The 14,997-nt window shown below is 38.3% G+C and overlaps 1 protein-coding gene across 1 annotated transcript; it reads right to left on the bottom strand.

Moving 5' to 3' along the window:
- Positions 1–3,936: 3,936 nt before the first annotated feature.
- On the bottom strand, positions 3,937–13,155 carry LOC118803300. Its single transcript, XM_036563862.1, has 9 exons — positions 12,834–13,155; positions 12,122–12,439; positions 11,298–11,609; positions 8,481–8,612; positions 8,279–8,371; positions 8,120–8,187; positions 5,791–5,853; positions 5,145–5,210; positions 3,937–4,451 (listed from the first exon to the last, which is right to left on the bottom strand). The coding sequence occupies exons 1-9, from the start codon at positions 12,877–12,879 to the stop codon at positions 4,344–4,346; spliced, it is 1,206 nt and encodes a 401-aa protein (XP_036419755.1). The 5' UTR covers positions 12,880–13,155; the 3' UTR covers positions 3,937–4,343.
- Positions 13,156–14,997: the final 1,842 nt, after the last annotated feature.

The following is a 14,997-nucleotide window of genomic DNA, read 5'->3' as shown; positions in this document are numbered from 1 at the left end:
AGGGTGACCATGACCCAACCCATGCCATGAGAACACACCCTGCACCAGCCTGCACAGTGCCTCGTTGACAACTGGGGTCCATGACTAGATGGGGTCTGCACCACACACAAACCCTACCATCAGCCTGAAATAATTGGTACCGTGACTCATCAGACCATGTCACATGTTGCCAGTCCTCTAGGGTCTAGTTAGCAACCTCACAAGCCCAGGTGAGGCACTGTGTTCGGTGTCGTGGTGTTAACAGACGCACTCTGGTGGGTCTTCTTCCACCACATCCCATGGAAGCTAAAGAACGCTGCACTGACCTGCAGGATATGTGTGTGGGGCCTCCTGCTTTGAATGTGGATGTGATTTCTGCCAGTTGCCTGTTCGCACGGACAATTCGAGCCAGATTCCACTGGTCACCGTCATTAAGCACCTGTCCATTATTTTAGTTTAAGGACCCTAATGTCAGTACAATGTCATTTATATGTTATCTTGTGATTATTGGGTCAAGCTCAAGTACTGCTTTATCCTGGTTTTGTGTTATTCAATGTGTGTGTGTTTGTTATGTTATAGGCAACATTCAAATAAAGTGTTCCCTTTTACTTTAAGGCCACTTATGTCAATGCAGTATCATTTACTTTATAAACATGTCATGTTGGTAAAAAATTACACATGTTCATAAATAATCAAGTATTGCTTTTAAAATATGCCATTTGGCGATTTTACATGTCTTATAACATATCTATATAGGTAGCCTTCAAACATAGTGTTACTGAAAATAGAATTTTAAAAGCAAACTTTTTTGGTGACTACGGTTCCCTTTAAAAGGACTAGGAGAGCAGAAAGGCAATATGGATGTGACTAAATAAGCGTAGTTAAAGTATCAGTGACACCAACTTAGCTACTTGAACTTTAACTCTTCTGTCCACTCACATTACCCTGCAAATGCCTCATAGCCATAATAACAGGGAGGACGTAGAGGCCAAGAAGGCCAACCAGACAGAAATAAAACAACCACACTGCACCAAGATTAGTATTGCAGAAGTGGAAAGAACAAGTGCATGCTGGGAATTGGCACATAGTGTCCTATAATAGCATCAAACTTAAAAGTCTGATGACGAAAGCATGCTTCATCCATGTTACAGACATTTCTTCAGAATAGAGTAGAATGTATAGAGTGCCAGAACTGATTTCCTCTGTTTTTGAATGTTTGTCACACTAAATAGTTGTAGATCCTCTTAAAAATGTAAAATACGACAATAAGAACAGGAGGAAAAAACAAAACACTGTTTTAATGATGTAATAACTGTTTGTGCCACCGTCCAGCAGCAACAACTGCAACCACATGCTTCCTGTAGCAAGAGATCAGTCTGTGATATGGTGTAATTTTGGCCCTCTCTTCTTTGCAGAATTGCTTTTACTCAGTAGCACTGAAGGGGTTTTGAGCACAGAGTACCCATTTAAGGTTCTGCCACTTATTCCATTCCCAAACCTTAACTTTGTTTCTTCTAAGCCATTCAGAGGTGGACTTGCTCTTGTGCCACAGATTGTTGTCTTGTTGTATTATCCAACTGCACTTCAGATCATTAACTGAAGACTGGAATCACAATTATGACAGTTATGTCTACAGCAAGACTCTGAAGCAACAAAGTCACACTACACCACCACCATGTTTCACTGTTGGTATGATGTTCTTATTGTGGAATATAATGTAAGAATTTATACCAGATGTAACAGGACCTCTGTGTTCCCTTTTAACTAATCTGTCTACAAAACATTATTCCAAAAGGCTTCTGGGTCATCAAAGTGTTTTGTAAAATTTGAGACAAGCCTTTATGTTCCTTTAGTTAGCGGTAGATTTTTCTAGCGACTCTCATGGATACCATTTTTGCCCAGTCTCTTTCTATTGGTGGAATCATAAATACATTTATCTGTGTATATAATGTATATGTTTAAATATCTAATAAATGATAATGAATAATAATTCACTCATCAGACAGAGGCACATGAAGTTCTTTGCTTCATATGATAACAAAAACAAGCTGTAATACCACAACACCCACCCCCCACCAACATGTCTTATTGTGTCCAAGAAGAGGAAGCAAGTTACAAGACAGGAAATGTGTGTGCATGCAAGCGACAAAGGTGCAGTCAGATACACCAACTACTCAGCAACAGAAATGTCAGAATAGTTCATGTGTAAATCATGTGTGCATGCTGTATGACCACAGTGGGCTGCCCAGAGCTTCCATTTAGACTTATCTTAGCTAAAGATCCCATCAGTAGTGCAGGGAGTGGTCAATGACAAATCAACAGAAAGATAGCCTCCCCTTCAAACAATGACCTAAGCAAGACTGTGGCCCTTCAGGACTGGCAAGTACACTTTATTAGGTACATCTACCTTTTCTCTACACTCACTGTCTGTTTAATCAGGTGCATCTACCATGTAGGTGCATTGAGGTTCTACAATTACAACCCAATGTCCAAAAAAGCCCAGAAACACTTGCACAAGCTATGATTTTAAATGTTTTACAACATGTGGATATTATTTAAAGGGATACTGATTCCTCTGTACTCCGCTGCTTGGAATCTGTTCTCTGTGTTTCCTATCCAACTCATTGTCCCGCACACATCACTGTGTACTTTATGATCAGGTTTCCTGGCCTTCATTAAACCTAACTTTTGATAAATCAGTACAGAACTATGCAGTAAACTGTAAATGGTTTAAGTGAGCATAAAGTTTATTATGTAATTTTACAAGTGCTCAATATGAACCTTCTTCAGCTGAACAGACAACATCAATGCCATAGTCAAATTCATCCCATACTCCATTGAGCATGTCGGGTGTCACTGTACTCACGGCTCTTTCAGTGCGATTTCAACGATCATTCAGTGTTGTGGAACCAATGACGAATGCTCTGAGCTGTTGGAGGTTCACTGCCAACGGAAATCACGCTGCACAGTTATGACGGATTCAGTGGAGAATGCAAAACGCTTTCTGCTCAGGGGTCTCACTCCTTGCAGACTGAAGGGAGCCATCTTCTGGTGAGTCAGAAACTCTATGACTCCCTCTTTCAATTGGATTTTGATTGGTTCTTAGGCGACTCACAGTTGTAAAATATGGTGCTTTGAAATCGGATTAACCTTTTTGAATCACTCTGTATATTGCTGTTGTCGGAAGAAACGCTGTTTTGTATTCTGGACATGTTTTATTTAAATTACCAATGTATTTATTGTTATGCTTCATTTCATATTTCTTGTAACTGGAAACTGCTGTCTTGGCCAGGTCTCCCTGGAAAAATATTTTAATCTTAAGGGAACTTAAATAAAAGTTAAATAAAAAATTAATAATAAAATTAGTATGTTATGTTATCTCCTGGCGGCAGTGGGTAGTGCTGTCGCCTCACAGCAAGAATAGCCTGGGTTCGGCTGGCTGAGTGACCAGGGTCATTTCTGTGTGAAGTTCTGCCTGTTCTCCCCGTGTCTGCATGGGTTTCCTCCCACAGTCTAAAAACATGCAGTCCATTGGACATGCTAAATTGCCCCTAGGTGTGAGTGAATGTGCATGTCTGTCTGTCTGCCCTGCGATGGACTGGCGACCTGTCCAGGGTGTATCCTGCCTTCCGCCCAATGTCAGCTGGAATAGGCTCCAGCACCCCACCGCGACCCAGAAGGATAAGTGGTTTAGATGATGTGTGAGTGTTATCTCCTTTTTATAAAAGACACTCGAAGACATCACACTAGCCTTGTCATTTTCAGCAAGTATGAACAGAAACCACAATGTGTTGTTCTGTTCTGGCTATTTATTTATGAAACAACCGAAAAATATGAGTCATAGAATAAAAGTATTATCTACAGCCAGAAATTAAGCCTGAGATCAAAATTCATGCTAAACACTGCAAAACAAAGCCATTCACAAAAAAAAAAACACAATGTGATTTGGGTGCCAATCTTTTGAACATGACTGTAAATCAAATCATTTACCTTGTTTTCTAGTAAATTTAAAGTAATTCTCAATGTAATAAAAACAAAATGCAGTACCTTTTAGAAGCGAAATATGTAAACATAAAAAAGGAGGTCTAAAAAATGTGAAATCAAAATGTGACATGTTTTCTGCAAATTTACAAACTTAGAAAAAGAAATATTCCAAAATGGAGACGTATGCAGATGTAATACAATGAGAAAGAAGGTCATTTGACTGACCACAATGACTATTAACACAATAAATGTTCATTATAATCATCAAATCTGTGTGTGGGGTTAGGTAGGTATGTGTGAATATGGGTATGTGTGTGTGTTGGGGCTATGTGTGTGTGTGTGTGTGTGTGTGTGTGTGTGTGTGTGTGTGTGTGTGTGAGTTAATTCAGTTTGATGCTGGCGTATTCAGTAGTTGCTTCAGTGTCTAACAGTACAGTTGCTGGTTTTGATCTTTTGTTGTGGACTACAGAAGAATACGTCACATCGTCCTGCAGAAATAACACATTAACACATTTCAGCTAACACTTCAACATTATAATACTATTTAATATTATTTAATATGCTTAATAAGCCTTAACAAGCCATTATTTAGTAACTAACCAGCTGCTCATTGCTACATTATTAAGCAATAATTAGGGGGAAATGATCTTTCAAAGCACTATTATTTGTGTATATACTATTGAAGTAATATGCATCATACATTAAAGGTCAGTTTTGTCGTGTTTCCAGTCTCTGATTTTGCTTGTTTTCTCAAGACCAGTTGAGTGCAAGATCTATTTATTTTAATTTCATTGTCATTGTATTTTTTTTCTATAAAATACTGTGTAAACTAGAGTGCATTTAAACTTTACACTATATAATATATGGATAAAAATGCTCTGGAAACTGTTTAATTCAGTCTCGTTGCTGCTTGATAATTAACAGCCATTTAGAAATTGGCTTGATTAACAGTTGCTTAACAGTTGTTGTCTTGATAAGGCTTAATAAGGGCATAATGGACACCAAATATGTGTAAAAGTATATGATGTATAACATACAAATAAAGATGATTAAAAATGCTTATTTCATAAGCAGCTTCTTAATTACCAACTACTGGCTTGTTGGGCTTTAGAATGTCCCCCGATACTGAGGTGTTAGGTACATGTAAGAAAGACTAAACATACGATTACAATATTACTCACGTTTTCTTCAACTTTTTTGCGCTTGTCTTCTTTATCCACAGCAGCGTACAGCACCTCACAATTGTTCTGAAAGAACACAAATTTGGTAAATTATACAGATTATGAACTACAACGAATATGATAGAATACAGTAATACCTACCTTGTAACTACACTAAGGACTCCCAAAGTCAGTCCTTGGGACCCCATGCTTTGCAGATTATTGTGTTTTCCTGCCTCTTACATGAGGAACCATATACAACAAGTTTTCTACCATTGAGGATAAACATTTAACCATGCATAGAACTCTGCATGCATTGAAATGGGTGGTTCTATATGTAACCTTTTTTCAAGAGTATACCATACAGGTGCACTTTACAGGTTTAAATTCACTGACTGTAGCTGTTTTCTGAAGACCAGTCAAGTGCAAGACCTCCTGTATTTTATTTCTAGTTATGTTTTTACACAAACATAAATGCTCTTGAAAATGCTTAATTCAGTCTAGCTGCTTCTTGTAGTAATTAGCAGCCAGTTCAAAGTTGGCTTAATATCCTATCTAACAGTTATTGGCTTATTGTCCATTATAATATTCTTCTATATTGAAGCATTATGAAATGTCATTATACACATGGAAGACAGAGTAAACGCATGACTGCAATGATACTCACCGTTTCTTTAACTTTGTTGCATTTGTCATCATTTACAGTAGCGTACAGCACCTCAGAATCATTCTGTAACAACACAAATTTGGTAATTTACACAGGTTATAAACACATTAAAATACAGGAATACCAAATCAGGACCCCACGCTTTGCACATGCTTGTGTTTTTCCTATTTTAAAACATTTGATCTGGTACATGAGCTAATTAATGAGTCGAATAAGGGGTGCTAGGTAAAGGAAAGAATAAAAATGTGCATATAATGGGGTCTCCAGGACCAGGATTGGGAACCCCTGACCTATACTCATTGGTTACCCCTACTCTTAGCAAAAATGGTTCTATGACTTCTCTGTGACTAAGAACCATATACAGCAGGTTTTCCATCACAGAGAAGAACCATTTATTTCATGCAATCAACCATATAAACATTCAAATGTGTGGCTATAACCATGTTTAAGAGTAAGCTGCATCTGTTGCAGCATAGTCCTTTTTGTACTACCAATGGAAAGAGAACACCACTGTCCGGATAACACCAATGGAATGAGATTCCATCACCAATGGAAAGAAAGCACAATTGGATCACCAGATACAATTAGGTGGACAATTTCCAGCACAGTGGCACTAACATAGTACCAGTAGCAACATGGTACCGTGAGTGTTGTTGGTGGTACAAGTGTATCAGCTGCAGCAGCACTGCTGAGGTGTTTGAACACTTTAATTTCCATACATATAATGCTGGAAAGCCTTGAAGGTGCACGGTCAGAGACTATACTTGTCTTTTTTACATGCACAGTTTATGTTAGCTATCCTCTAGGCCTTCATCGATGGTCAGTTTCTGTTTACAGGACCACTATTGGCAGGATGTCACTGGATAGGAGGCTATTCCTCAACCTAGCAGTGACTATAAAGTTTGTGAAAGCCTGATGCACTCATACCAGCCCCACGCATGGTAGAGTGGTCATTCAGTGGTGGTCTATTCATATTAATGAATGAGCTAGAAATGGGCTGACAAATTATGCAGCAACAGTTGGGCTACAGTCCGTAATTGTAAACCTACAAAGTGCATCTATATAATTACCTTTGGATGTAAGTGTATATATAAGTGGTGCCATAGAAGATCCACTTTTGATTCCATAAAGAATCATATTTGAAACAGAGGTGTGTGAGGGGGTGAAGAACTTTTTAAAGCCTTTAAACCTTTTTAAATGATTATTTTCCTTAACAATTTCAAGGTTCTTTCTAGACCATTTACATTATGTGGAAGTTTTTTTCAATTGCATGTCATTACAAAAATGGGTCTCTAAAGAACCATTCATTGAAAGTATCTTTAGGGAACCAAAAGTGGTGCTCACAAAGAAACCATTCTAGCACCTTTATTTTTAAGTGTATAATGAGCTGCCAGCTCAGGCTTTGATTTACTAAAGCTTTGTGTCAAATAGCAAAATAGTTCATGCTGTCCATTTTGTGTGTTTGCCTTAATGAATATGCAACTTTTAAGTGTTTCTTCCTGAGAGTGCAAAATGCTGGGCAGTGTCAATGCAAATTAATGAATTAAGCACCCACAGAGCGATTTACTAAGCCTGAAAGTAATTTTAAGAATGGTTATTGCATGTCTAAACGAATACAACTGAAAGCCAGGTACTAATCTAATGCAAGTTTCACACCATTGCTGATGTCATTATACTATTAATGTTTAGCCTAATTTTTTTTTTTTTTGGTTTTAAAATGTAGTTACTATATTATTGGACCAGCTCACCTACCTGTCAGGTTTACACTCAGCTGTCAAATTCAAGTGGATGACTGCAATGTCAAAAGGCTATTTTTTGCAGACTGTTAACCCCAACAGTGACATGCAATATCAAACAAAAACTTTATATCAAGATGCTGCAAACTTCACAAAAAAAAACAAAAACAAATTAAATACATCATCTTTGAGCAATATAAGAGTTGTTTTGTGAAATTCTGGAAACCCTTGAAGGCTACTAAAGAACTTAAAGCTTCACCAACTGACTTCAGTGACAACTGGCTGAGCTATTCTTAGGATACAGAAGCATGTGATAAAACTTTGGGCCCTCCGGTGGGCCCTGGTGAACTAAGAGGTTAATAGTGGATAACAAATTTTGCTTAGCAGTGATAGGAGGGTAGGGCTTGGAATCAGTCAATTATCCTTTGATAATATAAGAAGTAAAGGTGATACGCAGGGCCTGTTTGTAAGTGCATACCCTGCATTCCCAGACACTACACCACTGGATATATGCCTTGTCACTGGAAATAAGGCTGTCTTACAACAGAGATGACATATTAGCACTAAAAGAGAAGTCATTCTTCTGATCTTACCTGTGTCTCCTGATTTTTTCTCCATTCCGTTTTTCTCTCACAGCTCTCCATTTGCTTTTGTCTCTGAGCTGCAGAGTCAAACCACAGACTTTTACATACAGAAATTGCACAGAGCTACAAACACTAAAATGTAAATAGGATCTGTGCATGTATCTGTACCTCTGTATCTCCAATAGATGATCCCAGTGAGGATTATCAACAGTAGTAAGCCCCCCACAGCAGCATAAATGAAGAACTCAGGCTTGGATGTAGCTGTATTTGAAAGAAGAAAGAGGGTAAACATTTATGCAACTATGTGTGGAATTGGTTAGTACACTATATTATATGTGTGATCGAGTTAATGTAATGAATGTATCATTACCATATTTTGGTGGTGTTGTCAAAGAAGATTTGGTTGAAGTGACAGTACTGGTTCTGTCAGACTTTATGGTTGGACCGGGTGGTGGAAGGTCCTTGTTCACTGGACTAGAAGTTATAGGTTTATTTGTGGCAGCTGTAAGAGACAAATTTGATGAGCTGCAAATAATTTATTGCAAAACACATTACAGTTAAATTTCAAGAATTTAATAATATACATTAATTGGAGTAGGATTTACATATACAAGAACACTTTCTATGAATACCATGTCTACAAGAATCTATGAACACATTCATAGCATGTTATAATGCATTAATAAGGCATTATAAACATGATGATAAACATTTAGAAAAATGTATTAAAATTCATTGCCATGTTTATTATGCATTATGAATAATATAAATTATAATTTGTAATGTTTTTTTTTTTTTTATAATGAATTATAAAAGTAGTGTTCATAACATGTTACATTTGCCACAGAATCTCAGACCCCAGCCTGCATTATGGGTATATATAGTATTTTTGATAGACATTATTATAACCCTATTATGATAACTGGTTGTGTGTTTGCATTATTGTTGCAGAGGTTTTTGCTCTTGACTGCCTTTGCTCAATGGTAATGTTGTACTCAGAGGGGGTCTTGTGGGGAGGGGCTTTGGTGGATAGGTGAGTTGCTGTGATGTGAAATGTAATAGTTTTAGTACTATTTTGTGTGGGTACACTGGTTAATTGATATCAACTTTATTAGAGAAATAAAATGTGTCTTCCTTTACACATTAGCTGTTATTCATAGTATTTGACTATGTCATTAAGAACACTTTCTTCCTATCTTGGAGTGCTGTAACTCTGACTGTGCCATGATCTAATCTCATCATGCTTTCTGCAGCTACAACACTGCAGGTGGATGAAGACCAAGCAAAAAAGACTAGAATGACCATGAAAAAGCTGAAAATATATGTGGACACTTTAGACACTGTCTTCAGAAAATGCTTCGTGGAGAAGATGATTGGATTGGTGGACTGGATGTAAAAATGTAGAAAAAGAAGCTGATGAATATGAAGCTGATGAATATGAAACTAAAATAAGCTGACTTTATTTTTTTAATTTATGCAAAGTCATCAATTTACATCAATAAATACATCCTAAAACAAGAAATACCAACAAATCTTTAAGTAAGATTAAGTGACCCTTATTAGTCCCACAATGGGGAAATTTCACCTCCGCATTTAACCCATCCGTGCAGTGAAACACCACATACACACTAGTGAACACACACACTAGGGAAAAGTGAGCACACTTGCCCGCAGTGCCCAGGGAGCAGTTGGGGGTTAGGTGTTTTGCTCAAGGGCAATTCAGTCACATACTGTAAGCTCAGAGAATTAAACCGACGACCTTCCAGTCACAAGTCTGGTTCCCTAACTTCCAACCCACAACTGGGTTGCACAAGAGCTATAATCAGTCACTAGAGCTGCTAGAGTGTTAAACACGTCTCACTGGCTGATCTAATGCTTCATTCCAAACCTCCTACTTCTGTGCTTTACCTATTACACTAATGAGTGCACTTCTAATGGTACTGCACCATATTGCATACCATTTAGTGTCTCAGTATGCCATTAGCAACATGGCAACAAATCAAATAAGATCAAAGCAATCCTCTGGAGTACACTGGCGAATATGCTTTGAAAATGAAATTTAAACAGAATTTTTAAGTTAAAATGTTTTACTGCCCTTTCTGGATCGGCTATGGCTTTGTTATCTTATAAGAAATCACAACTGCACAACCAAATGAACATGAAGTTGCATACCAAAAAGATGGCTGTGGGATTCTGAAAGATCATCAGAATACTTTGAATTCTTTTCTTGTTTTCTTGTTTGAAATGGATATAATGGATATTAGAAGGAAAGACTCACATATACAACTGGTACTAACAAATAATATTCATTACACTATCAGCAGTGGGTGGTACGATGGTTGAGTTTGATGCTACACAGCATATATGCAAAAGAACCCCATTTTAAACTGCTTTTCACAGAAGAACTTAAATTATCCAGCCTGACAATATGTAGCCTTGATTTCTAAAGAATGATATGACATGGGCAGATAACAGAGCAGCCAGAAAGGAGAGTATTTCTCAGAAACAAATTAGAATTGTCTTGCTAATGTATCAATTAACCACATACTGAATGCCCTGAGATGTATCTTCATGAATAGCCATGCACAGTGTTCAACCAAACACTGATGTTTATAAATCAGAGGTGACAGGAAGAAAACATATACAAAAAATATACAAATAACTGGAAAAGTGGCTGAATAGATTTAAACCAGAAACTACATTTAACACAAGGAACACCAGAATAACACAACCTGAAACAGAGCTCAGAATTACAAGATAGAATAACATGTACACATGACTTCACCAAACAATGTATAAACTGAAAGCCATTTGTACAAACACAGGATTTAAGTACAAGCAAAAAACAGGTGAATACGATGTCTGGGTGGAGCTAGGTACCCAAGGAACCAGGGCGAAAAAGACCTCGGTGAACAGTGACGAGGGGGTGGAGTTATGATGGAAAGATCCAAAACAGAATCCCAAGGTGGGGATTGTGTGACAATAAAATAGTCCTTAATGCATAAATCATAGGACAATACAAATATGCATATACTCTAAAAATAAGTAAACAAAACTACTGCACAGACACCCTCACTACAGAACCCTCATTAAGGTTCTTCTTGGAGCATTTGTAATGTAATGCTAACAAAATAGAATACAGTTAATTCAACACAGTTTTTACTCAGAATACAAATCAGTGTTTTACCTTTAACAGTGAGTCTGATGTATGTGAGTCCACTTTTCATAGCATCACACATGTACACTCCTCTATCCTCTACAGTCAGGTGTGATATGAGTAGAGAGAGATTTCCTGGAGAGTGACCATTAAACAGCTGAACTCTGTTACTGTACTCATCACGTTCAATGAGTTTACTGTCCCAATTTTGATTGATGTGTTTCTTCCAGCTGAATGTCTCAGGTTTGGCACATAGCTCAGCGCAGGAGCAGGGCAGCAGTACTGACCCTCCTGTATGAGCTGTGATATATGATGTTATTGTATTGTTGGTCAGAGTGCAGCCTGCAGAAACACACATTCAGGATTGAGGATTATTGTTTGCATGTGAAAACTCATCCAGAAACACTAAATATTACCATATAATTAAGAATGATAAGTAAGAAACCGACCAAATAGTTTATCATAAAATACCATATTATTGAATTTTCTGTCTTCAGCTCCACAAACCTGACTACTGCTACAAACAGCCATTCACTATTAAACCTTTACTGAATAAATGAAGCTGCACTACAAAAAGTCTGACAATAGCTATGAAATATAAATTATTCTACTACTCTTGATTTCAAGCATGGAGAAGCAGTTTATGTAACTATGTAAAGTAACAATTATTTCAACAATTCACCATCATTACAACAGAATCTGGAAGCATTAGTCTTCATTCTTGTGCTACTGCAAAGCTGGAGAACTAATGCAGGTGTAATTTTTACCTAAAAGAGCTTTTAAGTTGATTCTATCAAGTGTCTAGTTATGAGATCATCACTGTACAACGCATGTGAGTCAAAACAGAGTTTTACCTTTAACAGTGAGTCTGATGTCTGTGTGTGGGCTGCCTTTAGCTGTACATCTGTAATATCCTCCATCCTCTTCAGTCAGGTTTAATATGAGTAGAGAGAGATTTCCTGGAGAGTGACCATTAACCAGCTGAACTCTGTTTCTGTGCTGACTATTCTCACTGGATACCTCTTGCCAACTGTCTCTGTTTTTGCTGTATTTCTTCCAGGTGACTCTCTCAGGTGTGTCTTGTGGGTCAGTGCAGTAGCAGGGCAGCAGTGCTGACCCTCCTGTGTATGCAGTAATCTCTTCTAACTGCCCATGGCCTTTCAGTGTGCAGCCTGCAGAAACACACCAGTTAATGACCTTCACTATCATCACTTGTGTAACACTTGATCAACCATGAACAGGATTTTACTTTTAGGGCATTGCCATTAAAAGACATGCTTGACCAGCCTAAGCACAGTTTCTAAATCAGTTTAATATTAGTTATTTTATTATACTGTTGAGAAACTCACATCAGCTTAAGTGGTGAAATAGTTATAATTACTTGAAATATGTGGTTGGAAGTGGCTTTGAAGGCAACCAATCAACTTAAATGATTTTAACTGCTGCTAAATGCATATCATTACACCCAAGTGCCATCAGTAAGATTTTGGCCTGACTTTGAATTAATTTTTACACAGTACTGTGTTATACTAGTATCTACAGTAGGAGATATAACAGTGCACTCACCTTCAGCAACATGGAGTACAAGCAGCAGATAAAAACAAACCTGCATTCTTCCTGAGTTACAGAACCTCCTCACTACATACAGAGACACACGACTGCAGATATGACCACTCCTACACCCGCTCTACTGACCGATCTGTCAGCTACTCATAAACTACACTACCTCAGTACTTCTGCAGAGCTCTTTTCAGACCTACAGTCTACCTGACACAACCAGCACACGAGCAAATCCTGTATCTCTCTCAGCAGGACTTCACTGGACTCTTCCGCACTCAAACGTTTGCACCTGAAAGAGGAACTGTGTTCAGATGAGCTCATCTTTCTCTCTCTGTCACTCACACACACCAAATATAGTGATGTGACAGCATCCTGTCAGCTCTTCCTCTTCCTTCTCTTGTAGCACACAGTGCACAATATCACATGTAGTCATTTGTTGTTAAAGCCCCGCCCCTCTTTCTCTTTCTCTCTATACAGTCACTGGGCACTTTATTAGAAACCCCTCATTGTAGTTCCACCAGCCCAAAGCCCACCCTTTGATATACGGTTTGTATTAGCGATCCTCTGGGTCTTTATCAGTGTTTAAACTCACAACCCTTTATTTTTTACAGTCTACATGAAAATGTACAGTCATGGCCGAAAGTGTTGGCACCCCTGAATTTTTTCCAGAAAATGAAGTATTTCTCCCAGAAAATTATTGCAATTACACATGTTTTATTATACACATGTTTATTTCCTTTGTGTGTATTGGAAAAATTTCACGCAAAACAAAAATGGGCCGGACAAAATTATTGGCACCCTCAATTTAATATTTGGTTGCACACCCCCAATGGAAAAAATAACTGAAATCAATCAATTCCTATAACCATCAACAAGCTTCTTACACCTCTCAACTGGAATTTTGGACCACTCTTCTTTTGCAAACTGCTCCAGGTCTCTCATATTTGATGGGTGCCTTCTCCAAACAGCAATTTTAAGATCTCTCCACAGGTGTTGTGGGTGGACTCATTGCTGGCCACTTCAGAACTCTCCAGCGCCTTGTTTCCATCCATTTCTGGGTGCTTTTTGAAGTATGTTTGGGGTCATTGTCCTGCTGGAAGACCCATGACCTAGGATGTAAACCCAGCTTTTTTTCTGGGCCCTACATTGCGACCCAAAATCCTTTGGGAATCTTCAGATTTCATGATGCCTTGCACACAGTCAACAAAACCCCAAAACAACCCCAAAACGTCTTTCAACCTCCACCATATTTGACCGTAGGTACTGTGTTCTTTTCTTTGTAGGCCTCATTCCGTTTTCGGTAACCAGTAGAATGATGCGCTTTACCAGAAAGCTCTATCTTGGTCTCATCTGTCCACAAGACATTTTCCCAGAAGGATTTTGGCTTAGTCTTGTACATTTTGGCAAACTGCAGTCTAGCTTTCTTATGTCTTTGTGTCAGCAGTGGGGTCCTCCTGGGTCTCCTGCCATAGCGTTTCATTTCATTCAAATGTTGACGGATAGTTCACGCTGACACTGATGCCCCCTGAGCCTGCAGGACAGCTTGAATTTCTTTGGAACTTGACTGGGGCTGCTTATCCACCATCCGGACTATCCTGTGTTGCAACCTTTCATCAATTTTTCTCTTCCGTCCACGTCCAGGGAGATTAGCTACAGTGCCATGGGTTGTAAACTTCTTGATTATGTTGCGCACCGTGGACAAAGGAACATCAAGATCTCTGGAGATGGACTTGTAACCTTGAGATTGTTGATATTTTTCCATAATTTTGGTTCTCAAGTCCTCAGACAGTTCTCTTCTCCTCTTTCTGTTCTCCATGCTTAGTGTGGCGCACACAGACACACAATGCAAAGACTGAGTCAACTTCTCTCCTTTTTATCTGGTTTCAGGTGTGATTTTTATATTGTCCACACCTATTAATTGCCACAGGTGAGTTTGAACGAGCATCACATGCTTGAAACAAAGTTATTTACCCACAATTTTGAACAGGTGCCAATAATTTTGTCTGGCCCATTTTTGGAGTTTTGCATGAACTTATATCATTTTTGGCTTTTGTGTTGTTCCAATATACACAAAGGAAATAAACATGTGTATAACAAAACGTGTAATTGCAATAATTTTCTGAAATACGTCATTTTCTGGAAAAATTTCAGGGGTGCCAACACTTTTGGC

The sequence above is a fragment of the Colossoma macropomum genome, unplaced genomic scaffold, assembly GCF_904425465.1.
Source record: "Colossoma macropomum unplaced genomic scaffold, Colossoma_macropomum, whole genome shotgun sequence".
Taxonomy (NCBI): Eukaryota; Metazoa; Chordata; class Actinopteri; order Characiformes; family Serrasalmidae; genus Colossoma; species Colossoma macropomum.
This window is presented reverse-complemented; position numbering and strand designations above follow the sequence as displayed.

What these genes read in the sequence shown, in the direction of transcription:
- LOC118803300 (XM_036563862.1), bottom strand. Translation starts at nt 12,879, where the DNA reads ATGCAGGTTTGTTTTTATCTGCTGCTTGTACTCCATGTTGCTGAAG. An exon ending in GACAACACCACCAAAATATG is followed by an intron (nt 8,372 to 8,480) that starts GTAATGATACAT and finishes TTTCAAATACAG; the next exon opens with CTACATCCAAGCCTGAGTTC. An exon ending in GCAACAAAGTTAAAGAAACG is followed by an intron (nt 5,211 to 5,790) that starts GTGAGTATCATT and finishes GTGTTCTTTCAG; the next exon opens with AACAATTGTGAGGTGCTGTA.